General features: G+C 49.0%; 2 protein-coding genes across 9 annotated transcripts in view; one reads left to right on the top strand and one right to left on the bottom strand.

Annotated features, from left to right (window-relative positions):
* Nucleotides 1-7,947, top strand: part of LOC142818179 (protein Aster-B-like) — a 335,181-nt gene extending 327,234 nt beyond the window's left edge. For all 6 annotated transcript variants that reach the window (XM_075916427.1, XM_075916430.1, XM_075916429.1 and 3 more), the window contains one exon: nt 652-7,947. In XM_075916427.1, coding sequence (XP_075772542.1) covers nt 652-741 — 90 coding nt within the window. In that variant the 3' untranslated portion in view covers nt 742-7,947. The remainder of the gene's footprint in view (nt 1-651) is intronic.
* A 277-nt stretch (nt 7,948-8,224) lies between these two features.
* Nucleotides 8,225-26,983, bottom strand: part of LOC142818156 (sodium channel regulatory subunit beta-3-like) — a 123,127-nt gene continuing 104,368 nt past the window's right edge. For 2 of the 3 annotated variants that reach the window (XM_075916432.1, XM_075916434.1), the window contains 5 exons: nt 20,367-20,530; nt 15,100-15,325; nt 13,415-13,553; nt 12,169-12,255; nt 8,225-10,934 (listed from right to left, as the gene is read on the bottom strand). In XM_075916432.1, coding sequence (XP_075772547.1) covers nt 12,192-12,255; nt 13,415-13,553; nt 15,100-15,325; nt 20,367-20,530 — 593 coding nt within the window. In that variant the 3' untranslated portion in view covers nt 8,225-10,934; nt 12,169-12,191. Of the gene's footprint in view, nt 10,935-12,168; nt 12,256-13,414; nt 13,554-15,099; nt 15,326-20,366; nt 20,531-26,039; nt 26,209-26,983 lie in introns of all 3 variants that reach the window. The other variant, XM_075916433.1, reaches the window with a different exon arrangement.

Raw genomic sequence — 26,983 nt, 5'->3', positions numbered from 1 at the left:
CTTAATTTGATCCTCTCAGTCCCAGGGAAGAACAGACAAATGGACTCCTATGCAGCTTACTGTGTGGGGGTCTGCTCCATGTGGGCCACAGAGATCCTTTAGGTCACTTTCGGTCGGGGGTGATGTTCTTGGACACTTCCTCCCTGCCCCTCTACCTGTTTGCTGGTAGGAGTCCACCGTCCTCCACGGAGAGGGGGCTGTCTGTACACAGGCCACTGACTGCAGGGCAAAGGCGGCAGCTGCCATGAGGTCCAGCAATTCCAAAGGGCCTGAGGTTCCTGGCTGCCACTGCGCCGTCTGGGAGGGCAGAGCCACCCACCCGCCACTTGGCTCAGGTGCCTGCCAATTCTGTCGGCCACCCTGTCAGTACAGACTTTGCATTTTCTTCCACTGTCCCTTTAACAACATGCGTCTGTCAGAACCCTAGGCCCTAGGTGTCACTGTGCTCCATCTGCCTGGCTGGGCGTGCAGCTCACTCCCTGCCACTTCCAGCCCAGGGACTCTGGCCCAAGTCCAGGGATGCAACTGATCACTTTGCACAGGCCTGTGTGTGCTGTGGCGGGGGACATTGGGGGGGGGGCGATGTTTGAAGCCCCAGCACCTCCCAGGCTTTATATCAGCGAGACACTTAGGGTGGCTTTTGTCTTGCAGATGAAGGATTCCCTAGTAAACCTTCAGAACGGCATCGGGTCACGCGACTATGGGTCGGAACCAGAGGAGAAACGGAAGCATTTCCACTAATAGGGGCGAACAGAGGAGGCCAGAGGATTGTGTGCAATACGTGTATATAGACCATATAAATATATATATACAGAATATAAATATATATATATTATATACAGATTTTAAAAGAGGAAAAAAAGCCTATGTACTAAGGAGGAGAGTGGGTGCTGACCTCCAACACTGGCTGAACTGGAGTGTCGCTGGGGTAGGACGGTGTGCGCAGGGCGGGCTGTGCTTTCCTAGCACTGAGGCACTGTCCGGGAGAGTGCAGCTCGCGTTTACCTGTCCCCACCCGCCTCTCTTCTGTGCATTCCTGGCTGTCTGTCTGTCTGTCTGTTTTAAAGGGAAGAACCCACCCACCTGCGGCTCCCTGCATGTCGAACAGGTATTTAAAGGGGATACTGTTGACTTTACCCTGCTCCATTGAGGACAAAGGGGATTTTGCTAGGAGACATCGGTCCCTACTGAACTGAGCAGGCTTTGAGCCAGGAGAATTCTCTAGGACGCTACTCTGGTTAAGTAGCGAATGGGCTTTGTCCCGCGCCATCTGCTAGAACGCCGTGGCGGGGCGCAGTGTGCCAGGAAGCTGCCCAGCCTAACTGTGCTGAGTCGAGCCCAGAAACTGAACCACATTTTCTCAATGAAACATTTCACTGTCTGTTACGAGAAGCTCAACGGCAGAGTCGAAGGGCCACTGACGTCTAATCCCGGACCCTGGCGTGTCCCATTGAAGTCAGTGAATGTAACCCGTTGGGTAGTTTTCACTCGACAGCGTCCCCTTTACATGCTCTGTGTTCCTCAGCGCATCTTGAGTGTGTGTCCCTGTCAATAAGCCCGCCTCTGTGCTCAGGACCTGCAGCTGTGCTGAAAGGGCTTTCTGTCTTCCCTTCTCGCCTGGCGGGGGGGTGAAGTCCAATGGCTCTGACTGGATATAATCCCTATTTTTTGTCTTATTCACTATTTTTAAAACCTCCTCTTGTCAACAACAGCAAACAAGTAGTGAGCTAGGAGAGGGCATTTGGCATGTGCCAGGATCTTCTCCCTCCATCTCGCCTCTGGTGGAACGCCACTCGAAGAGGAAGCAGCTTCCTTTCACAAAAAACCACAGTCGCAGTTAAGCAGGTGGCTTATCGGGAAGCCACCCCCTCCCCTTCATTGCGTGGCTGGTCCTGGGAGGGTCTGGAAGGGGGATGGAAGAAAAGACCAGCCGCACAGGTAACTGCCATTCCTAGAGGCCTGTAAGCAGGGGACGTTTTAGTGAGTTTCCTGCTGCTTTGTGGCGAAGGAAACAGGGGCTCAAAGTAGTGTCAACTGCAGGGCTCTGGCTGCAGAGGTGGGGTGACGTGTAAATGTCGCAGGTCTATTTATTTTGTTAAGATAATACAAAATGATGAATGTGTAACGACTGGGCATTTTAACCTAGCAGAGGCCAGGCGAGGACGCCCCAGGGCTGTGGTGTGCAATGTACTAGGCTCAGCATGTTAGCTGGGTAGCTGGTGAGATGTCTGTCTAGGGTTGGACTCCCACACTAGACAGGCATGTTTTACCTTGGAGCAGAGAGGGATGAGGTGCAGTCACTGGGTCTTCAAAAATTCCATTCTTGAGCCAGTGGCCTGGGAGCGAGCTCCAGTGATGGGAGATGAGACGCGGGGGGTGATGGCGTAAGAGTTATTATTGGACACACCACACAAATGGGAACCCAGCATGGTGAAAGCCTGATCCTGAGGTCCCACAAGTCCCACTGACATCACAATGATACTCTGCCTTTATGGTGTGCTATGTCCTTAGTTACAGAGGAGGAAACCGAGTCACAGAGGGGCTCAGCAGCTCTCAGGAAGAAGCTCTGACAATGGCACATCCCTTTGTGCAGTGAAAGGATAAAGGGGGATTGTGGTGGTGACTAACATGCCTTATCAGGTGGATTAGTTGGTCTGTGAACCCTCTATCTCCACTGCCCCTGTCTCTGGAAGGATTTTTGAAGCAGGTGAGATCGCCTGGCACGGGGCAGTATTGAGTACTGGACGATCTGCCAGGTGGGTTTCATCTCTAGCTTTTGCATGTACTGAAAGAGCAAGGTGAGCGACAGGCCAGTCTTGTGCCATATGGCCTACACAGCTGGGGGAAAACATCTAGAAGGAGTTTAAGCACTAAGCCATTTATCAATACACTTCTTGCAACAATGCACTAGCTGGCTAGTTTGGCTGGGGAGCTACTGCAAATTCAAAGTGTTAGCAGACTACCGCTCCAAGAGGAGGGGAAGGGGGAGCAAGAAAAGTCAAAGGACTGTGGCCAAAACATGCCCAGGAACCTAGCGAATGTTCTGCTTTATTTAATTTATTGTATTTATGCGTATTTATTTAACTTAACACTGCTTAGTACTGCACATCTCCCTGGCATTTCTGCCAGAGCCATGCGCTGCTGCTGAAATTAGCGATGTAGAGCAACCTAAGCCCCTAGCACTGAGGAAAAAAGGGACCAAGCCTGGAAATTGGGTGGGACTGTCTGCTGTGATGAGAATGGGCTTGTGTTCCACTGCTGTTCTAAGTACGGACGAGCCCAGACTCATTGGTGGGTTCCAGGAATCTGGCGAAGGTTGTTACGGGTCTAGCTTAACTGCCCCCCTTTTCCAAGGTTTCACTCCAAAGAAGAGTGGAGAATCTGGGGGCTTCTGTCTTAAATATGCCCTTGGGACACTCCTAATGCAAGTTCATTCAGATCCAGGAGGTGAAGCTGCAGTAGCTGTACTCTAGCACACTGGCTGCATGCAGCGATAGATTTATCCTGCTTGGAAGGACAGGAACCTGCCCCAGCTGTGAAGGCCAGAGATAAATGGTAGCATTCCAGGTTTGTTTCTCATAGTCACAGGTCTGTCAGTGTCTCCTACAGCCACTTAGAGATCTGCCCATCTAATCTACCCCATGCCCCAGCAGTACACGTACTAGTGTTTTGTGCAAGTGCCCTTGAAGAGTTAATTCTGTCCAGCAGATCATAGGCCTACACAAACTTGTGCTGCTTCATTTAAACAGCTGCAAACGACTGTGCCCATTCATAACCCATTATGAACTCATACTGACAGGTGTACCTTAAGCCTGTAAATGTACGAGCTAAGCCCTTAGGAGTGTCCACACATGCAGTGTCACTGGTTTAACAAAATCAGTGCAGCTATACATGGAGAAAAAGCCTTTAGTATCAGGAAGCTTTTCCTGGCCACTGGCAATAATTCCTCTCTGGCTTTCAGCTGCTTGTACCTGTGCCCTCTCTTAGCTCCGCTTATCTAGGCTTTTTAACTCAGAGCCTCACCCCTTGCTTCTCTGCCCCACATGCTGTGAAGAAACACCCCCATTTCTTTGCCTCCTGCACAGGGGGTTGAAAGAGATTATTTGATGTGTATAAGGACCCAGAATTCAGACTGTCTGGGATAAAAAGAGCCTGAGAGAGTTAGGTACCTAAACCCTATTGCAGTGTAATGTATATAATCGAGCAGAGGTTCCTAGTGGTAAAACAGAGATAAATGGAAGGGAAGATACTGCAAGTCCAGCTGAGGTGACGGTTAGTTTTCACTCTGGCTCTTATCTCTGAGGCTTGCCCTTTTTGACCAAGCCTGAAAACATGAGCAGACACATTTATTGTCCTGCTGACCTGTGGGGGAGAAATCGTAGTCTTTATTGGTACTCTGCTTGTGCCAGGCCCTCATCCTTCCATTGTGAGTCGCCAGTCAAGGAGAACGGTTTGGCTTGATTTCTGGTGTCTGAGCAGTTGTGAAATAGATGTGTAAAGGGTCTCTCTCTCCACATCACTCCCCTTTGTGCTGCAGCTAAAGCACCAGCACAATATAATCTACTCAAACAAATGGAAACAGCCAATGGCCTAAATAGTGCTGAGATTCTGCAGTACTGGGGGGAGGGATAGAAGGGTAGATCATCTGGGACACCGATTCTCGGTTCTAATCTTTCCATATGTGGAGAAAAAAGAAGTTTCCTTGCTAAGCCTGGTTTTCAAATTTGGCTGCCTCAGTTAGGTACCTACATTCTGCCCATTGGTGCTTTACTGAAAATGGGTATTTGGGGCTGTAGTGTCCATACAGTGCCTGTGTTTGAAAACTGGCTCCCAGTTACATAAACTCAAGACTTGTTCATTTGTCAAACAGACATTATCTGGGGGTAAATGTGCAATTCAGGTCTGGGAGAACTGGGGGTGATGAGCTAGGAATGAAAGAGGGGCAGGCGAATACTCAGACTCATTTTAAAACTTTGGCATTAGTGGGAACACTGTAAGCCAAATTCTTCTCTCATTTAGAGTCAGGCTAGTCCATGGATTCAGAGATTTATTTGGTGTAAAAGGGGACAGTTTGGCCCAATATCTCCTCTTCACGTGCACATTTAGCTGTCAAATCACTAATTTTCATAACCTACTATTTTATAGAGGAGCACGTGGAGTTGTCTCTTCCAAATGGATAACTGGTTCAAACCATTACCTCAATTGGCTGCTGAGCACTGCAAGACATTTTGTGACGTGTCTGCAGTGTTTTCCATTGGGGTAAAGAGGAAGGTCCAGCCACCCATTGGAATGAAAGTAGTGACTGAGCCAGGTATGGGTCAAGTAACCATCTACGAGACTGACTGCCTACCTTAGCATCCCTCCAAACTGCTGGAGTGTGTTGAGTTGGGCATGAACTCTCCGAAGAACAGCTTCTCTCAGGCTTCCAGCAGAGGTTAGAAACATGCTGCACAGTAGCATGTCCGCGCCTGTAACAAACGGTTACCGCATTGCTTTCCACTCCCTCCCGTGCGTGCTCCTCAGAACAGACGTGTGCTGTGATGCCAAGGCACAGAGAGGGTGATCATCGGATACAGTGGCCCCCTCAGGCTACGTTTCTGGGCATTAGAATGGAGAGGATTCCTTTCCTACAGGTACCTGGGAACAGGGCACTCGGAGTCCTTTCCTCTTCACGGTAGCTTTACATTCCAGAGTCTGGACTCCCATCACCTGTCATGCAGCTAGCAGGACAGACTGTGGCCTTTTCATCATTTGCCACTGGCACATGGAATTGGAGGAAATCGCTTTTCCCCAAATCCATCTCAAAGCTCAAACGGCCAATGCTTGTCTCACCAACCACCTGTTAAATAGAGGTTAGTGTTGAGCACTTCAGCTGGTGTCTTTTACCTTCCCCCCAATGCCCTTGCTGGATAAGCTGAGTGAGAGTAGAGCCACCTCAGGGGAAATCAGCTCTGCCCTCTGCCTTTTTGAGGATCATCCAAAACAGATTCTCCCTGTCTACACAGCCTGAGAGTGAGTAGTCCACCTAGGAGGTACAGATTCAAGATGACTGGAGTCTTCTCGGTTGAGTTCTAGGCAGATGATATATTTATACCATGTCTGAGCACCAGAGCTTTTGGTTAAATACTGCAGTTTGACAGGAGATGATGGCTCTGTAGCTCACACGCCTGCCACGAGAACCAACCTTCTCCAAAGAATACTTCAGTACCCTAGAGGGAGGGCCTTGCTCCTGGCAGCCGCTGTGCTACATGCACTGTTCTGGCCTTGTTCCTGTAGAATTTTGCTGTATATTTTTGTCAGCAAAGCTGCTCTTCCTCCCCCTCCGACTTCCATGCATCCTCTGGGGGCTTCACTTATTTCAGCACAGCTGCACCTCGCAGTTTGCAAGTCGTTAGACTGTTCTCCTGCCACTGAGGGTCTTTTGGTTGGTAGAACAGAACCTGGCTTGAGGTCTTGAGGCGCATGAGGGCATTGTTGTGAAATTACCTCTGTGTTCCTGTTTAAAGATGCTCTGGGTGGAAAGGGCTAGACCCAAGGGTCTGGAATAACCAGTCCGAGAAATGGCCACCGTGATGTGCTGTTTGCAGGAGAGAACAATGCTGAACATTCACTCCCTGTCTGCTCAGTCGCTGCTCTCTCTGCTTGCAGTTTCTAAAGCACAGGTGAATGAATCTCTTTTGTGCCATAACATGCTTGTTTCTAGATGTGCAAACCAGCCAAAATCGTGTGTTACTTTCCTCCTCCACTTGCTCGGCATAGCTGAGCATTCCCGTAGCTATACGAGGAGAACTGGCCCCCAAAACGCATTCTGCAGCTCCTGTGTTTGCATGGCTCCGTTTTCTCCCTTCCCACACCTCTCTGCTGCAGGACAATCACCTCTTTGGTATCCCGGTCTCCCTCTGTCTAAGCTGGACCGACCTGACACTGTCTCTGCTTGTCCTTCTTTGCAGCAGTTTGTGTTATGCTAGGAAATGAATGTGATTTATTTTGGTGGGGAAAGGACTTTCCTTCTGGCGAAGGGATTATATTTGCACATGGCTCAGGGGGGCTCCTCCACCTCTGACAATTTTTGTTACCTCACTCATTTTGGTCAGTTTCATTGCTAACATTAAAGGGCCGGCAGCCTGTGAGTTAGAAAAATGCAGCGTCCAGAGCTGCTCGGGCAGGTTTTGTTTCCAAGCTCAGTCTAAACTGCCCCCGCGGCACTAGAAGGTGGGAGACTGGTGGCGGCTGCCAAGAACCGGCAGCTGTAGCCAACAAAAGGACGGAGCTTGTGCCACATCAGCATTGTTCCTCTCCAAGATGGCTTGGGAGCCCACGTCTCCTTCCCCCTCTAACAGAACAAACACGGAAGCACCAACCTGCGCTCTTGGGACTGGACATTAACGACACTTTTGCAGTGTTCCCAGCAGGTTGCAATGCATTGTTTTCCCCACAGCTCCGACCCTCAAATACTCCATGGCTGAGTAGTGCTGCTACATCCCTGGACTGTCCTTCCACCTCATACAGGCCTGTGTCCTGCAACCCTGATTCAGGTGAGTAATCCTTACTCTTGCAAATAATCCCATTGAGTAAGGATTTACTCACATCAATAGGAGTGGGTTGCAAGATCATCCCCCCCAAGGTGGGCAGATCCCACTGAGTAGTGACACTAAACTGGGAGGGAGCGATACACGCCAGGGCTCACCTGCCTTTTTGAATGGTCTGTGGTGGAAACACAAACTCTGGGGCTGGACCAAAGGCAGAGGGAACAGCAGTTGTGTTTTGAGGCGTTGTTTGGCTCTGTAACTGTCATAAACTTTGCGCTGTGCGCAAGGTGTGATTTAAAAAAAGACACTTACCTGCTAGGAAACTAGGAATTATAAAGGCTACACAGCCAAATCTCAATGTAAAGTAGCTAGAACAATGGAAAATACATTATGAATAAAAAAAGTATTGAACAAATGACAGTGACTTTTGAGTTGAGTGCTTCATTTGTTTTATTGTGCTACCTAATTCTAAGTCTCTCTTGATACTTCTACATATACAGAGAGGATTCTTTCCTGACATGTGTGGGGAAGATCTTCCCACAAGATTGACAATGCCTTGGGGAAGGTCCATCCCCCCCGCCCCCCCCCCACACACTTTTCTGTCACAAGATAGGGAGTCCTAATGCAGCTCTCTCAACACATAGGTTCCCCCTACCCAAAAGAGAGTAGGGGAGTCTCTCTATAGGATCACTTCATAAATTACAGGGTTAGTAGAAGCTGAAAGACACACACACACACACACACACACAAACAGCTGGTTAGTTGGAAAAAATCAGAAAGAAGGAAGAATAAAATGTGACCCTTCATTTACTCTAAGAAGCACGTCAAGGTGCTTTAACTATTGAGCAGGTTAAATGACTGGCCAACTGAATGTCACAGTCAAGCATGGAATCCTGGATTTATGGCTTCCTCTGCTCTAGCCTCTACTGCTGTGGATTGAGAGTTAGTATTCCTCCCCTAGCATTTGCGGTTGAATAAACTGGCCTAGGAAAAATGAAGATCTCCAACATAACTGAAAGGGAGGATTCTTCCTCCATTTTAAATACTGGAGTCTAACAAACCAGTGCATAATCTAAAGCATTGCTGATGGTGCATGCTTAATCTGTAGATGGGCCCAAGCTGTATGACTGGAAGACAGCTTCAAACACACTATGGCTACGTCTACACTGGAGGCTTCTTGTGCAAGAACTCTTGTGCTTTTGTGCAAGAGCATCCATGGCAGTGTGGATGCTCTCTTGCTCAAGAAAGCTCTGATGGCCATTTTAACCATAGGGGCTTCTTGCGCAAGAAATTCATGTTACCTGCCTACACTGCCCTCTTGTGGAAGAGCTCTTGCGCAACAGGGCTTATTCCTCGTGGGGAGAGGAATAACTCTTCTGGAAGAAGCCCTGTTTTACAACGCTGTACTGTAAATTTACTTGCACAAGAACGCTTGTGCCATGTATACAGCAGGCAAGTTTTTGTGCAAGAACAGTTGTTCTTGTGCAAGAAGCTGCCAGTGTAGACATAGCCTATGGGTCAGGTCTGTTTGGAACTGGGGTTTAGAGTTACAAAAAAAAATCAGGATAGTCTGCAGCTTCTGATCCTGGTTGGGTCTCTGAATAACCACCACCAAGGAATTCTGGTTTGGGCCTGTCTAACTTCAGCTCACATCCGAGGGATTTGTGCACTCTGTGATTTATGCCTACCAAAGTAGAGGAATTCCGTATGCAGAAGGCATGCCTGGGTTAGTGAGTGCTTTGTCTATTTATTTGGGAGCAAAGAATCCCTGTGGCAGGTGCATTTAACTCTTGCAAGCTGTATAAGAGGCACTGTAGCTATCACAGTATCTCTTCGAAGCAAAAACTCCTATTTCCTGAAAAACAGCATTCAGCAGCATCTCACTTGCATGTGCCACTTCTACATACAAATAGTTGCCCCAGTAATCTCCGATTCTAAGATTAATGCTCCTCTACATGGGAAACCTCCATCACCGTGCTGAAATGTTTTAATAAAGGCCCCATACCCCACCTTGACACTGTATCTGCAACTCTTTATACACAGTGTTAGTACTATATAAGTGTCACTTAATTTACAAGAGAATTGCTCTGCAATAATGAGTCACATCAGACTAACGCCGAGTATTCATCGTGACTAATTATCACAGGAAATAATAATGCGTTATTAATGGCTAGGGGAGAAAAGCATCACGGTTTGCCTCTAGGTGGTGCAACTGTCCCGCCAGGAATTTTTAGTTAGTTATAAAAAGCTCCACAAATTCCAGTGCCACCTCCTCATTTCCCCATGTGGGAATCAGCAGTCCGGTCCATTTGCTTGCTTACCTAAAGCAGACTCTCTCTCCTCCCTTCAGGGGCTCCGGCCTTTTACTCTCTTCCTTAAATTAGCAAAGTGTCCTCAAATAGGAGTATCTCTCAGGGCTGCTTTCCTGTGGTTGTTGCAAGACACTCATTGATACAGGTTATTTCCATGATAAGCAAACACTACCTGTGGCGTACGTCAACAGAACAAAGCTAATGGAGACAAGTGGGCGCCAAGTGAAACAGACATCACTTCTTGGAATTGTCGCAGCTTATAGGAAGGGAATCCCAAACTAGCAGTGGTACAGCTTAAGGGCATGACTATACAGGGTTAGTATACAGCAAGCTGGGCTATAAATCTACATTGCACTAGGTTGCCACATGCTGCGTGACCCCTGCTACCATGTAACAAGTGTTCTGTAGTAGGTTAAAGCACCCCATGGAACTTGTATGCAGGAGTGGGGGTGCACATCAAGCTAGTGCACTGTGGATTGCTGCCTACTAATTCTCTGCATGCTGAGCGTTAGCGTACATTTTTGTGTAGCTCTAAGCTGCTGTGAACCTTCTGCTTCCCCAAATCTTGTCTTATGTTTGCAACAGCAGCCTAAAGTCCAGGGCAGCATGGGGAGCAAGCATTGGAATGGGAGACAGCAAGCATTGGGTGGTGCCGAGTTACGGTATCTTTTTAATAATTAAAGTGACTGCTCAGGTTCTCTCAAAAGGTTGAGCACCATGCTAAAATGACCTTGCGGATGACCATGTGTGTCAGGATAATGCAACAGCACCCTGAGCACAGCAATGTCAAATTAACATATTTTGCAAAGAAACATGGTGAGGGTTGATAAATGATACTAGTATTTACAAGACCATTAAATGACAGTGGGAGCAAAACGTAGGGAGGAGCAGTGCTACCCATACCCCAGCCTTCTTGGCTCAACATGCTTCAAAGGAGAATCCGTTAGCAAATGGAGTCCTGGAGCCGAAGTCAAGGCTGTGCAATGTCCAAGGCAAATGGAAGAGAATTTACACCTTCCCTTATTTCCTCCCGGAGCCATAGAGTTCTCCCAAACCTGGCTGGAGTGAGTTGATCCTTCCAACTTCAGAGTCCCTGTAAGGAACAGAAGCCCACCCCCACCTTGTGAGTAATACTTCCTTATCCGAAGCATAGTTTTGTATGCACTGGTAACTGATATTATTTCTGCTTCCAGCACCTGAGAGGCTGCATTGTTAAAAATGCAACAGTCCATGCAATCAAATGCAGAGAAGTTCTAAACTTTGAGTCCTGTATCTGAAATGATAAATTCTGGTTTTTTTCCTGACTGAGAATGCGAACAGAGAGACCAACATTTCCCAGCAAACAGGAGACTTGGAAATTCTGTTTCAGAAACACCAAAAGAGGGTGTTCCTGAAACAGGTCAAAGGATCATGAATGCCAATTTCACTTAGTGGCAGAGATCTCCAGGCTACTTCGGAACAAGGCACATGCCATCCCTTAGAGGCTCAGCTTCAATGAGGTTTCATTGAAAAATGGCTAAGCAGCTCTGCCATGGAGAAACCAGGTTTGACTCCCTGCTTTACTACAGACTCTGTGGCTACGTCTACTCTGCAGGCTTTTTGCACAAGAACAGCCAATCTTACGCAAAAACTTGCAGAGCATCTACACTGCATGCATGTTCTTGCACAAATAAATTTACAATGTTGGAAAACAAGGCTTCTTCCAGAAGCATTATCCCTCTCCCCACGAGGAATAAGCCTTCTTGCGCAAGAGCTCTTCCTAAAGAAGGCAGTGTAGACAGGCAACATGAATTTCTTGTGCAAGAAACCCCTATGGCTAAAATGGCCATCAGAGCTTTCTTGCAAGAGAGCATCCACGCTGCCATAGACACCCTTGCGCAAAAGCACAAAACAATTCTTGCTCTTTCGGCTTCTGTTTTCAATCGGTAACGCAGTAATAATAGGCCTGCCCCACGTCCCTGGCGTGTGTGAGGAGAAATCCATTAAGAGCTGAGCTACTGTGGGCCACATCAGTGCCTATGATAAATACGTTCCTGGCAGCACAAGGCCAGGTTTTTTGCTATTCAGGTTTTAAGAATAATCTAAATGCACCCACAGTCTGTACATGCTTAGCTGCTTCCAGTGCTGTGGCGGAAGTGTCAGCTACAACGCAAGCCTGGGGTACGTAGATGCCCACGCCTAGGTCTCAAGCCTTTTGTCCGAACGACATAGCCTCGTTTTACTGCACCACTCCCTAGTGGTTTTAGGCTGCTCCACAATTCGGGGAGCAGAATCGGCACGTGCACCAGGCACTAGCCAAACCCTGGTTGTGTATCAAGCTTGCGTACCTTATTGCAGGTCACAGCCTTGGCTACTCCTCCACAGGCACAGCGCAGTTTTCCTTGTTTTCCGAGGGAATGGCGAGGTAATCAGTCCTACAGATGGAAGAAGAGCGATCACCACAGGCCAAAGGAAGCCCAGGGAGATGGTAGCAGCAAGCATACGCTGAGCTGCTTCACAGGGAGGATCTGTTGAGAGTTGCCACCGACCTCCTGGTTTTCAGAAACACCAAGCGCCTGTAACTTGGCACCTCTTGACATGTCAGCCCTTACCTGCCCTTGGCTGAGGAAATTGCAGGGCAACACCCCAGAAAATGTTTTAGGTGTGCTCCTTCCTCACGGATAGGTGGGGAGTTGGAACCAGGATAGTCATAGGAATATTTTCTCCCCACTCCCGCTGCACACAAAGGGCCTTTTTCTCTGACATATATATAAGGAGAGAAACATACAGTGTGGAATAATCTCCAGGGCTGTCTCTAGACTGGAAAAAACTTGCCAGCTGTCTACACTGGCCGCTTGAATTTCCACAAGAACACTGACTTCCTACTGTCTGAAATCAGTGCTTCTTGCGGAAATACTATGCTGCTCCCGTTCGGGCAAAAGTCCTTTTGCGCAAAACTTTTCTGCAAAAGGGCCAGTGTAGACAGCTCAGATTTGTTTTCCACAAAAAAGCCCCGATTGCCATTTTCGCAATCGGGGATTTTTTGCGGAAAAGCGCGTCTAGATTGGCATGGACGCTTTTCCGCAAAAAGTGCTTTTGTGGAAAAGCGTCCTGCCAATCTAGACGCTTTTCCGCAAATGCTTTTAACGGAAAACTTTTCCATTAAAAGCATTTGTGGAAAATCATGCCAGTCTAGACGTGCCCAGGTGTCTAAAGCTTGAACTACCTCAATCTTCTTTAAAAACAATGTGTGATGTTTATGATCCTAAGTACAGCATATTGTAGGTAGGTCCTGGGAAGACCTACACTCTTCGGACAAGATGCCTTATGATACCACAGTCACTGCAACTTGGCCAACATGTGTTCACTCTGAATTGTAACATGGGCCTTGCTAACTTACTGTACGGCCTCTTTCAGGAGAGACTCAGTCTTGCTACATGCCATGAGGATTCTGAGATGCGGCAACAGAAATGAATGTAAGATTTAAATGCTTTTAATGGTGACCAGATCCCTTGATGAACCCTCTCAACTACAGCCAGTAATTTCTGCTGCGAGACGCTCACTCACACAAAGATCTGTAAGATTTTTACTTACGCATTTTCCTGGACAGTCTCCTCTGCTTTGGAGACCTTCCTGTAGCAATAGACCATTTCTATCAGCAGCCACAAAGTAAGGAAGACCAGAAGAATGTACATCATAATTTCAGAGATGACTGACGTGAAATCTTCTCCAGCTGTTGGGGAAACAGAATTGAAATACATCACTGATCTTTTAGAAGATTGTCCAGTGCAAAACAGGTTCTAAAAGAACTGGCCTGCTCCTGTTTTCAGTCAGCTGATGTTACCTGCAAGATTGAGCATCAGAAGATACAGGATTGTAGGGTTACTTAAGCACCTCTTATTGGAACTAAGGCCAGCAGGCTGAGTCTGCTGCTGAAAATGGAGGCAGCGTCTGAACTGCCATTTGAGTGAATAGCTCTGAAGCAGCTTAAGAGGCTGTGGCTAAGTGAAGAACAGAGCCTGCCAATGCAGCTGCATGCCATCTTGAACTGCAGTACCTGAGCTGAAGTCTTCTGCTCCTATCCCCAAACCAGCTGCCAGAAGTGGAGGAAGAATCTCAGCCTGGTCTGAGAGGGGGGGAATCTCTCATCAGCTGTTTCACCGTGCACGCTCATGGAAATAAAACGGACATGTCCTCAAGCTTGCCACTAACTCCAATTCTGTTCTCAGAGCATGCACCTGCACAAACGTGCATCCCCGTTTGAACCTAGCTTAGCCTGGAGGCTGATATTGTTGTGTGCTCTATTTTCCTAATCCCTGGTGCATGGCTAGAAGTCCGCTCCAGCTTGAGGGGACTCTCAGAAATTTACACAAGATCAAAATGCTTTCAATGGTGGGCAGCAGGACTTGTAGGGAGAAGGGAAAGAGATTCACAATCAGGACAGATATGGGGTGGAAATCTTGGCCCACTGAAGTCAGCAACAGCAAACCTCAGCAACCAAGACTAGTGAGGGCCCCCCCTTCATCTCAGTGGGCTGCAAGATTGAAAGTGGTGGGAAATATGCATCCTGTTGGGCTTCTACCTGGATCCTGTGCACCCCCTCTCTGCCCCTTTCCACCAGGCCTTTCACGCTCTGTCCCCACGTCTCCTCCTTCCACACAGAGATTGAATGGCCACGCATCAGCTGATTCTGAAAGTGCTGGGAGGAGGGAGGAGCAGGTAAGTGCAGGGCACCAGTGCGTGAGAGGCATGGGGGAGGGGAGCAGGCCGCAGCAGGCTCACCACAGGCATACCTACTGACTTAGGATGGCCAGCCTTTCAGGGTAAGCAGGGAGTGGGAAATGCAGGTGTAGTAATGTGCAGCTAGAGGTGGAAAGAAATGGAGACGGAAGAGTAGAGGAAATCACCCCCGAGAAGTGAGCACTGAGTGCCACTAGGGAATAGCGCCTGGAATGAGCTGAAAAACAGGAAGCCCATTGTGCTTTGCTTTGTACAACATATTTCACTAGCTGGTCCCTTGTCCAAGAGCTGCTGGCTGAGCCCAGCTTTCGGGGGACACATTTCTGAGCTCCCAAACTGGGCATACAGCCAGCACAAGCGCTGCAGGCTTTCGCATCCGCCTGTGACAAACGAGACGGAAGAGTGTGGCTGGGGAAGTATTTGCACAGAAACTTAGTTGGCGGCATCCCCCCCCTAGGGATACCACTGAAAAGAGCATTGTCTGGTGGGCAACAGCCGTGGCCAGGCAGGTCCCACCCAATGCCACCAGTCCTCCATACCCTCCTCTACCACAGTGAGATGGATCAATCTGGAGCTTGTGAAGAGTGGGCGATGGATCTCAAAGTCAAACTCCCGGGTGACGTTACAGGTATAGATCCCCGAGTCATTCAAGGTCACATTTAATACAGTGATGGACACATCCTGCATGTCTTTGCTCCCATTCCACTGTAGCCGGCCACTGAAGCGGCTTGGAAATTCATGGTGAACTTTTCTGTATTCATAGATCTGCAAACAAATGGGGGGAGGGGTGGAAAGTAAAGAGTCATTAGTCACCTACCAGTTTGCTGGGGCCATTCCACTCCCCACCCTGCGATTTCTTTTCTAGCTATTGACAGTTCCCAACTAGCAGGTGGTTTAGAACTTCTCTTGCTGAAGCAGCATGTTTTAAAAGTGCTTTTCAGGAGGGTGTCTGAAAGCACTTTGCAAAGAGGGCAATCAGAATTGTTTCCATTCTACAGGTGGGGAAAATGAGGCACAGCAAGGCCAAATGACTTGGCCAAGACCAAAGCAGAACAGAGGCAGAATCAGGAATGGATTTAAATACACACAGTTGTGTGAGAGCACTGGAAATTGTGGTCTGAACACAAGTGTAGCAACAGAATATTGAAACTGTGCTAAGGATAAATGTAATGACTTATTCACCTAGCCATCAGCACTGGGGGCTTGATCTTCAACTTGCCCTGAACTGGGCCTCTCTTTCTACACGGTCAGCTTTAGGAGCGTGAGTTGTTCGGTGCTTGAGATAATTTTGATGAATGGGTATACCCATAGCCTACGTCTAGACTGGCATGATTTTCCGGAAATGCTTTTAAAGGAAAAGTTTTCCGTTAAAAGCATTTTCGGAAAAGAGCGTCTAGATTGGCAGGACGCTTTTCCGCAAAAGCACTTTTTGTGGAAAACGTCCGTGGCCAATCTAGACGTGCTTTTCCGCAAAAAAGCCCCGATCGCCATTTTCGCGATCGGGGCTTTTTTGTGCAAAACAAATCTGAGCTGTCTACACTGGCCCTTTTGCGCAAAAGTTTTGTGCAAAAGGGACTTTTGCCCTAACGGGAGCAGCATAGTATTTCCTCAAGAAGCACTGATTTCTTACAGTAGGAAGTCAGTGCTTTTGTGGAAATTCAAGCGGCCAGTGTAGACAGCTGGCAAGTTTTTCCGGAAAAGCGGCTGATTTTCCGGAAAAACTGGCCAGTCTAGATACAGCCATAGAGCAGTACTTGTATGTCTAACTTGTGCCCACAAATAATTGTGGGTGCAAAACTGTAGCCACTAATTTGTGCACCCACAAAGTGCAGATGCAAGAAGAAAGACAATTGTTTAAAAATCAGATTCATCCCCTCCACCTACAGGCATGTCGGCAATTTAAGCTCACACTGTGCGGTAGTTTAGGAGATTGGTGAGAGCATGTGGACCCTCTTGCCAGTCTGTAGAGGACCAGTCCATGCCATTAAAACACTCCCTGAATCACACTCATTAGCATGCTCAGTAGCTAAGCCAATCCTGAATTCCCTTCTTATGCTTTATAGTTGTCATAGAGTCATAGAACCATACAGCTGGAAGAGACCTCAGAAGGTCATCAAGTCCAGCCCCCTGCCCTAGGCAGGACCAATCCCAACTAAATCAACCCGGCCAGGGCTTTGTCAAGCCGAGACTTAAAAATCTCTAGAGATGGAGACTCCACTACTTCCCTAGGTAACCCATTCCAGTACTTCACCACTCTCCTAGTGAAATAGTTTTCCCTAATATCCAATCTGGACCTCTCCCACCACAACTTGAGACCATTGCTCCTTGTTCTGCCATCCATCACTACTGAGAACAGCCTCTCTCCAACCTCTTTGGAACCTTCCTTCAGGAATTTGAAGGCTAATATCAAATCCCCCCTCACTCTTCACTTCTGCAGACTAAACAGACCCAAGTCCCTCAGCCTCTCCTCATAAGTCATGTGCTCCAGCCCCCTAATAATTTTGGTTGCCCTCTGCTGGACCCTCTTCAATGTGTCCACATCCTTTTTGTAGTGGGGGCCCCAGAACTGGACACACTACTCCATGGCTACGTCTAGACTACATCCCTTTTTCGGAAAAGGGATGTAAATTAGACGTATCGCAATTGCTAATGAAGCGGGGATTTAAATATCCCGTGCTTCGTTAGCATAAAAATGGCTGGTGCTTTTTTCGGCACAGAGCTTTGTCAGAGAAAAGCGCCAGTCTAGACGCTGATCTTTCGAAAAATAAAGCCTTTTCCGAAAGATCCCTTATCCCCATTTTTATGCTAACGAAGCGCGGGAGATTTAAATCCCCACTTCATTAGCAATTGCGATACGTCTAATTTACATCCCTTTTCCAAAAAAGGATGTAGTCTAGATGTAGCCCAGATGTGGCCTCACAAGAGCCAAATAAAGGGGAATAATCACATCTCTGGATCTGCTGGCAATGTTCCTCCTAATGCACCCTAAAATGTCATTAGCATTCTTGGCTACACGGGCACACTGTTGACTCATATCCAGCTTCTCATCCACTGTAACCCCCAGGTCCTTTTCTGCTGAACTACTAGGGTATGTCTACACTAGCTCATTAATTCGAGCTAGGTAGGCAAATCAGGCAACCAGAGTTGCAAATGAAGCCCGGGATTTAAATATCCCAGGCTTTATTTGCATGTTCCCGTCTGGCCGCCATTTTTAAATCTCCCTTAGTTCGAACCAACTGCCTGATTGGCAGATTTGCCCACCTAGCTTGAATTAACGAGCTAGTGTAGACATACCCCTACTTAGCTGGTTGGTCACCAGGTCTGTCCAAATCAAAGCTCAACATGAGCTCTGTTCTCTAGCTGAGACAAAAACTTTACTTCTTCACATGCACATATGCAAATATGCAAGACTGCATACACTCAGGACTCATTCTAAAAATCTGTTGCTTCTTATCCATCATTGCCACATCCCTCTATTTTAACTCAGTCAAAAGGACTGTTCCAAAATCCTCCTACACAAAAGTCAAAAGTGCACACAGAGACCGGCTAAGTGCTTCACAAATCCCATGATGGAGTAACTTTCACAGGGATGTTACTGTGCCACCATCATTAAACCAGCGGGTGAAAGAGCTGTCTAGCACTAAATCCTGGTTTCAGTCAAACCAATGGCTAGAATTACAGGGGCTTCAGCGGGTTTTCTGTAGAGGGTGGCTCATACAGTTACCTAAATGCTTCCAGCTCCCATCCAGCACGCACCATATGATCCATCATCTATAGCCAAGCCCTTCGATTCAACCGCATCTGCTCTAATCCCACTGACAGAGACCAGAAACTTCAGGATCTCTACCAAGCATGTATAAACCTCAACTACCCACCTGGAGAAATAAAAAAGCAAATTGAAAGAGCCAAACAAATACCTAGAAACCATCTACTACAAGACAGACCCAAGAAAACCAACAATAGAACACCATTTGTCATCACCTACAGCCCCCAACTTAAACCTGTCCAACATATTATCAATAAATTACAGCCTATACTGGAACAGGACACTAAACTCCAAGAAGCTCTGGGAGACAGACCCATAGTCTCCTATAGACAACCACCTAACCTCAAGATGATTCTTACCAACAACCACAGGACATACCACACTAATACCAACCCTGGTACTTTCCCTTGCAACAAACCCCGTTGCCAGCTTTGTCCACATATTCACTCTGCTGACACCATTATTGGGCCTAACCAAGTGAGTTTTAAGATCAAGAATACCTATTCCTGCGCATCCAGAAATATAATCTATGCTATCATGTGCCGAAAGTGTCCGTCTGCTATGTACATTGGACAAACGTCTCAGACACTTTGCCAAAGAATCAATGCCCACAAAACAGACATTAGACAGGATCACAAAGAAAAAACAGTTGCTTGTCATTTCAACCAGAAAGGACACTGTCTCAATGACCTAATCACATGCATCCTACTCCAGAAGACTTTCAAATCTGCACTTGAAAGGGAATCCTCTGAACTGGCATTCATGCTAAAATTCGACACTCTCCACGGGGGGCTGAACAAAGACCCCGAACTACCTTACCCATTACAAAGATAGCTTCCCCAATTATCACCTCTAATACCATTAGCTCACAGACATCTACCTTTCCCCACCTCTAATATCATTAACTCACAGACACTTACCTTCCTTTCCCCCCCACCCTGCATCCCCCTTCTGTTCTGAAATGTGATTTGTCCTTTTCATATTTGTTCATTTTTTTAATTGTATCCTTTGGTATATATGGTTGTGACTATTTTCTTCCACTATTTGATCTGAGGAAGTGGGTCTGGCCCACGAAAGCTCATCACCTAATAAACCATCTTGTTAGTCTTTAAAGTGCTACATAGTCCTGCATTTTGTTTCAGCTACACCAGACTAACACGGCTACATTTCTATCACTAGTTTATTTCTAGACATCTCAGTCCATCCTCCAATCTTCTATCTGCCCACTCTGCACCCATGTTTGACTGTCTGCATTGCTACTCTGCAGCCACACGGTGAAGTCTGAGAGAAGCCAAGTTCCCTGCATTGTGGCTGCTGCTTGACAGGCTCAGTCAGCAGCCTGGTCGAACTAGCCTAGGATCTGTGTCCTGGGGGAAACACATCAGCTGCCTTCTCCTGTAAGTAGTGTAGCGCAAAACACAAGTAGACAAGTGCACAATGCAGGCTTGCATTCTGCCACTGACCAACCATGGAACTAGGGCAAGTCAGTTCATATTTCAGTGCCTGTTTTCTCCTCACCTTTCAGCAGTCTTGTTTATTTAGGCTGTAAATTCTTTGGAAAAGGGACTGCTGGCTGTGTGTATGTACACATACTGGGGTATGTGCACCCCCTTACACCATGTGGTCTGGAACTCATTAGGCCTTCTGAGTGCTGCTGCATGACAAATAAGCAACTGGATCAATGATGGTCGGGGGAGACAGTTATGAGACAATGTTGGTAAAGTGCTTTGGTACCTTTGGGGGAACAATGTGATACAAATGAAAACACTGCAGTGGGGCTAAATAACTTAAGGAGCATTGTCATTTTCAGGCCTGTGTGAGTGGCCGCTGGACATTCTTGTCTTTATCAAGTCAAAATGTCACACACATATAACCCATATTACACTTGCTGCTCTTGTTTTCCTTGTGTGAATTTCACCAAAAACTTGAATGCTCTGCCAGGCCTTTTTACCTCCCTTACCTCTTATCCCTTATTTGCTGGATACTTTCCCCACACTAAAGGCTAAGGAAGCAATGAATTAGGTTAGCAAATCTGCATACCAGCTCATCTTTCCCCCCTTCAGTCTTGTAGAACCATTCCACCACAGTGCTTGCAGACACTTCCTCTCTCTTCATGCAGGAGATACAGAGCAGCTTCATGTGAGTTCCTTGCACAGCCTCCGTCTCCGAAGGAACTTCCACGCAGACTGGAGAACAGATGCCAGCTGAAGCCATTGGGCCAAAATAACAGCAATTGGAGATAGAGATGGAGGAAAACAAAAGATTTTTTTATTCAGGTCTCGTCTTTTACAGAGGTATTATGAACCTCACTTGAAAACCATCTGCTTTATTACCACGGCTCATGGACAACCTATAAAAATCTAAACTGGCAAATTTTACAAACTTTCCTTCTCCAAGCTGAACTCTGTAAATACATAATTAATAATAATTAACAATCTGTGATTGCGGCAGGCAAATTCCTAGCAGCAGCAGCTGCTTTGCCACATTTTAAAGTCCTTTTGGTGCTACTTTAGAAAGGAATCACCCTAATACGTTTGCTCTCAGGCACAAACAGTTCAACATACTACCCCCTCGAAGGTCTGTTACAGCACTTCTTGAGCTCTGTATTGCACCTGCCTCTGAATCCAGCCTACAGGCGCAATTGTGCACTAAATGAATCTGGATGTTTCAGAGTGATGCTGTGTCCAAATCCAATCATTAGGATTCACTAGGCTCAACGCTTCCAGTTTTGTGGTTTTGTAATTTTTATGTAAGTACAAGAGGCTTAGAGTGAGGCAAAGTTGGCTTCTGGGTAAGCTTTAGCGTCTGTGTGAATGATAGCCAAAAAGGCTTTCAATTAGGTCAACACAGAAATTGGCAGGTGTAAAATATTTCCCTCTGTAATGAGGCAGCCTTCTCTTCTCTGCAGCTAGGCACTACAGCCTCCTACTCATCAAATGCTGTCTTGATACAATGTAAACCCATGCTGCCTAGGAATGGGAAATATCAACAGGAACAGCTTTGTCTATAGTCTTATGCCACTGCCACTAGCAGGATGCTGACTGTTACCTTCATCCTCTTTCCTGTAGATGAGGTCTGGGATTGTCTTTTGCAGCTGTTGCACTGTAATTATTATTTGGGCTGACAAACGTCTCCACCTCCCCCTGTAGGCCTAGAGTGTGAGAGCTGTGGGCTTGATTGCCTGCTCCCAGTCTCGTCTCCAGCAGCCCGGGTGCATGTCCTAGTCTGTGGGGCGCGGTGATGGGTTACTTCCTTGCTTTGGTCTGTGGAAGCTGTTCCACATTAATTAAATACTGTTCGGGCATGCACAAGGACACAATGCTCTCTGTAGTTCAGGGGCTTGGCTATGCTCTTGGGGTGTGGGGAGAGGTGGATTTGAATGTGACATGTAGCCCGGGAGGGTGTGCCTGCATTGGGGGAGGGGGAGGTAGTAGTGGGCTGATCGCTTCCCTCTTGCTTGTGGACACTGTTCCACGTGTGTGTTTTGGGCCAAGCTTCTTGCTAACCTCGCTCTCCCGTCCAGTGGTGAGAAGGGATTTGACGAGGGTTCCCCCCCTGGCCAGGTGAGCACCCTAATTCCTAGAGCAGTGATAGGAGCACCTGCAGTCTTGCCAGCTGAAGCTGTTCCATGCAATGGAATTGCTCTTGGGGCCAGGGGTCCGGCTGCCAGATCGGCTGAGTGTGGAATGTTCAAATCCCGTTTATGCCAACAAGGTGGGAGTTAAAGCAGGATCCCCCTAGCCCAAGGCTCTGCTGTGCTTCTGTGGCACCACAGTGTGGGGGAGGGGGGCTAGTCTTATGAGCCCTGCTCTTGCTACCAAAGCTGTTCAACTTCAATGAAACAGTATTTAGGGAAGGGAGCCTAACGCCCAGGTGCATAATCCAGTAGCCAGGCTCTGGGGCTGCTCTCACAAAGGGTTTGAGGCAGCGGGAGCTGTGGGGAGGGCCGCACTGTGGAGTCATGGACAAGCTCTTCCCTGTTCAATAATGACAAGCATCCGGGCAGCCTTCCTTCTGCGGAGCAGTGGTTTGGCCACGGGGCTGGGTTGTGGGTCCAGTCTTGCCTTTCTGGTGCTAAGGAAGGTTTGAGTGGGACTGTAACAGCCGGAGCAGGCTTTGGGGTACTGCAGTGGGGGCATGGGGCTGGCATCCCTCGTGCCTGGGGAAGCTGGTCCACTGTAATTACATGGTATTTGGGCATCAGTGTCATCTAATTCCCTCTGTAGGCTGGTGGTTAGTTGACAGACTGGAGTGTAGGACATGTGGGTTCGATTCTCCCCAGGCATGTGTGGCCTGCTCCTTCTGCATAAGGACAGCAGGTGCCTCTCTTCTTGCTGCACCAAGCTGTTCCACTTGAATTAAATATGACTTGGGCCAGGATGTTACTGTGACTTACTTGTTAGGCCAGCAGTTAGGCTGTGTCTCTGGCCTGAGGAAGCTGTGGGTTTGACTCTCCCCTGGTCCATATAGCGTGACCTGACACCCTACGGTGCCTTCCTACTCTTTGCCTGGGGAAGCCGTTCCACTTGAGTTAAATGTGTTGTGGACTGGGTGCCCAGCTACGTCCAGTGGTTAGGATGAAGACCCGGGTTTGAACCTGCAGGGGGCTTTGTGCAGGGATCTCTAGCCGCTTAGGTGTTTGGCCTTCATGGTGGGCCATCCTTGTCCTGACCCCCTCTCTTTCTCAAGAGGCCGGTGACTTCTTGGGAAAGGGAGGGGATTGGGCACAGGGATCGCTCACCAATGACTCTCCCCAGAAGGTGGCCACCCCAGATCACAGCCCTCAAAAGAGTGGGGGAGTGCCTTGGGGTGCCTGACACAAGCTGGGACTGATCATGGTGGACTGGGCGGGGAGGGGGGTTACTGCTCAGCAGCAAAGCTTTAATTAAAAAGAGCAAGAGAGCCTGCAAATGGCCTCTTGGCCAGATCCAAGGGCTCTGTTCTCTCACACCACAGGTCCTCCTGACAGCATGAGTGGGGATTTAATTCAGGGCCACCAGCACAGCACGCAAGCACCCTAACCCACCCCCCACAGAGGGCACTGAAAGCTTACCCTGGTTGATAAATAGCTACAGTGGAGCATCTGAATGGTAAAGGATGGAAGAGCCAGTGTCCACGCAACAAGCCGACTAGGGATGGGAGCCAGCCCCTTACAGCAGCAAGGTTTGTATTCAACCACAGCACTGCCAAAGCAGGCACATGGAGCAGATGGCCCAATGCCCATGTCATGGTTCCTGAACTTGGCCCACGTTCAGCACAAAGGACTGAGGGAGCCCCCACAACATCCCACTTGCCCAGCACTGAGAAATGCTCAAGGGGTCAAATCCCCACTCTTCCAGAGGAAAGGGGCTTGAACCGTACTCTCCCCCAGGGGGGATTGCATCCCAAACCACTGGACCATCCAGGGCCTTTTGCTCTAGCTATGGCCTAATGACTATTTAAGGAAGGTGGCCTCCCTTCAACAGAAGAAACTGACAGGAATGTGGGAATTCCTCCCAGCAAAGCACTAAGGCCATTCAGTTGAGAGAAAAGCAATAAAGGTTCAAATTCCTTCTCAGTAAGAGCATAAGGGCATTGAACCCCAACCTCCCATATGCTGAGCATCACCCCCAACCACTGGCTGCCTGCACAGCTGTGGCTCCAGGAATAGGTAATGAAAGTGGAACAAAGCCACTGGCACTTCAGAGGGGCAGCCAAGTTAGTCTGTAACAGGAAAAACTTAAAACACAACTAATAGTCTGGTAGCACTTTAAAGACAAAACTAGAGAAGATTGAGGGGACCTGAGCACCCACTAGCTGGCTTGTCACCAGAGAGTGGACAAGCTGAGTGTGAGTTGAACTAGCATCATCCACATGCTGGTGAGCACCCAAACCACAGGACTACAGAGGAATTCACATAGCAGGTGTGGCAAGTTACTGTGTAATGAAAATGGTACAGTCTCAATATGCTACAAAGTGCAGCCCTCAGCCTATCCTTTATGTCAGTCTTGGGGTGCATGCCTGCTCTTTGGGCAGGCAGAAGGAAATTGACTTACAGTGTTCCCCTGCCAGGTACTAACCTCTGCATACCAGCCAGGCAAGGAGCGTCTCTAGTGAATCAGGTGCCTAAATCATTTACTGAGCTTGTTAGGGACCTGCCTGATGCCCCACCAAGTATTTAAGGGGGAAGGGGCCAGAGGCATCCCGTGTACCTTTCAACCTAGGGTCATCCCTTGTGGTGTGAAGTGAGGGCTGCTTGAGTTTCAGTCTGGAAAAGAGACAGTGCGGTTGGAGAGGACAGAGGCCTGTACACTCATGACTGGAGTGGAGGAAGAGACTCAGGAAGTTTATTTACTTCCCTGCCCCCCCATAAGAACCGCTGAAATTAGTGGGCAGCCAGTTTAACGCAAACCAAGAGCAATACTTCCCACAACACGCACGCAGCCTGGGCCAAAATTATGAGTTCAAAAAAAATTAGTTTATGGTGAAAACAGCGGAGTCAATAGCCACCACTGCAGAGCGTGTGTGGGAGACAGCTCCGTACCCTGGGGAGGGACAGGGACTCAGGCAGAAGGGATAGGCTGCGGGCAGCCAGTCTTCCACACCACCGGGATTGTGAAGCTGGACTTTCCCCCTGCCCTCAGAGCAGTGATGCTCCAGCAGCAATTCAAAGACACTCAAGGCTCCAGCTGCCATTGTTGCTACTGAATCATGGGGCTCCAGGGAAATTGCCCCTCCCCCCGTCGGAGGCCTGGGTGAAAAGGTTTGCCAGTGGCTATTAGCCAAAATGGTCAGGGACACACCCCTGTGCTGAGTATCCCTAAGCCTCGGTCAGACGCTGGGAGTGTTCAACTTGATGATTGCCCTCCTTTGTTATTGCCTTGGAAGCCGGTCAGCAGAATGGCCGTTGGGCTAGGTGGATCATTGGTCTGACCCACTCTGGCTGTTCTAATGTTCTTCCCTTCCCTCTCTGGCTGATGAGATGGGATTTGGAGAGCCGCACCTATCACCCAGGTACCCTAATCCTCTTGCAGCCCTCATGCATGCACTGATTACAGAGCTACATCTTCATTAAGCCAGGATTTCAATACTAGCGAGCCCTGGGGTAAATACTGGGACAGCGGGACTACACCCCTCTGGAAAGTTGCCATTCAGACTGTTGCCAGCATTACAGGCATAAGCATTCATGGGCTAAGCAAAAGATACAGGACATGCTGGACATTTCTTGGCACCAAGGGAGCATTTCCAAAAATACAGAAAGCACAAAAGAGCCAACCTTTAAGACCAGCAACAAAAATCCCTCCAGATTTCCTAAGCAAACTGAAATAATTGCAATAAAAATTCTCTTTGCTTTGCATGAACTACCCATCAGTCAGTCCCTGTGATCCGCCTGCTGCATGTTTACATGCGTTCCGCCCTGTGGACTGGCAGATCAACGTACACAACATTCTAAAACACTAGGGAAGACGCAGCAGAGCACAGACAAGCATTATTGAAAGGCACGGTTTCTGTGATCAGGCCACTTAATAATAACCTAATTGATGTAATTAACTTAATATTAATGCCATTTCCTTCTCTCTGCCAACCAAACTAAAAGCCACCATTAAGGCCGGGTTTTATTTGAGAGGCATTAGGAAAGGCTCGCTGGGGGAGCAGGTCTTTAGAGGAGCTCAGGGCTGCTTGGAGGAACCCAACCCAACCCAACCCAAGCCCACAAAGAACGAAGGCACCTACCCCAGATAAGCAACAGGGCTGAAGAGAGACAGAGACACCCTGCGGGAGCAGCCATTATTCCGAGAGGGGAGCGGTTCTCGGGCTGGAAGAAGGCTCGTCGTGCCCAGTGTGCAACAGGGTCTCAGGCTGCCGGCGGATCCGCGCTGGGGTGCTGCGATCGGTCAGCGGGCTAGGGGCGCAGGGGAGCCGCGTGTGATTTTAAGGTGCCATTTTCTGGCGGCAAGACGCTGGCCGGACCCCAAAGGGCTGGAGTCAGCACCACGGACAGGTCTCCCGGCAGCCGGATCGCTGCCCCCTCGCCCCCAGCGAGCCAGGTTCGTCCAGAATCCACGCGGGGCTGCCCCGGCCGGAGCCACCTGCAACCCTGCCTCCGCCGCCCGGCCCGGCTGCCGCTAGGAGCAGCGCGCTATGGGGAGGGAGGCCCCCGGCATGGCGCACGGAACGCAACAGCCGGGGGAAGGCTGCGGGGGCTCCCCCGGGCGCGCAGAGGAGGCGGCGGCTTAGAGGGGCCGATCCGCCCCCTCCTCCCCAATCAGATCCGCCCGGAGCGTCCCGAAGCCCGGAACCGGCAGGGCGGGGAGCAAGGGCGGCTGGGCTGGGCGCGCCCCTGGACTGGGACCGGCCGGCTGGGGGCGCCTGGCTCTTCGCCCCTCCCGCGGGCCAGGTGCATCGCAGCGCCGCCGCTACACGCGCTTCCCCGGCGGCAGCATCAGCAGCGAGCCCAGCCTTCCCGGGGGATGCTCGCTCTCGCCAAGCATGCGCGGCCACCTCCCTTCCTCCCCGGCCAGACAGGCCCCCGCTGCCGCCTCACCTGCCCTGCCCGTCCCAGGCCCTCCCGCCTGGCCACGCCGGCTGATCGCTCCCCCCCCCCCCCAGCAGAGCCACGCGGCCTCGGTCCCTTTTCTGGAGCAAGCCAGGCGCTGGGCGCAGGCACGTGCGGCTCC

Source organism: Pelodiscus sinensis, unplaced genomic scaffold, assembly GCF_049634645.1.
Source record: "Pelodiscus sinensis isolate JC-2024 unplaced genomic scaffold, ASM4963464v1 ctg35, whole genome shotgun sequence".
NCBI classification, from domain to species: domain Eukaryota; kingdom Metazoa; phylum Chordata; order Testudines; family Trionychidae; genus Pelodiscus; species Pelodiscus sinensis.
Note: the sequence above shows the minus strand (reverse complement) of the source record. Positions and strands in the feature narration are given on the sequence as shown.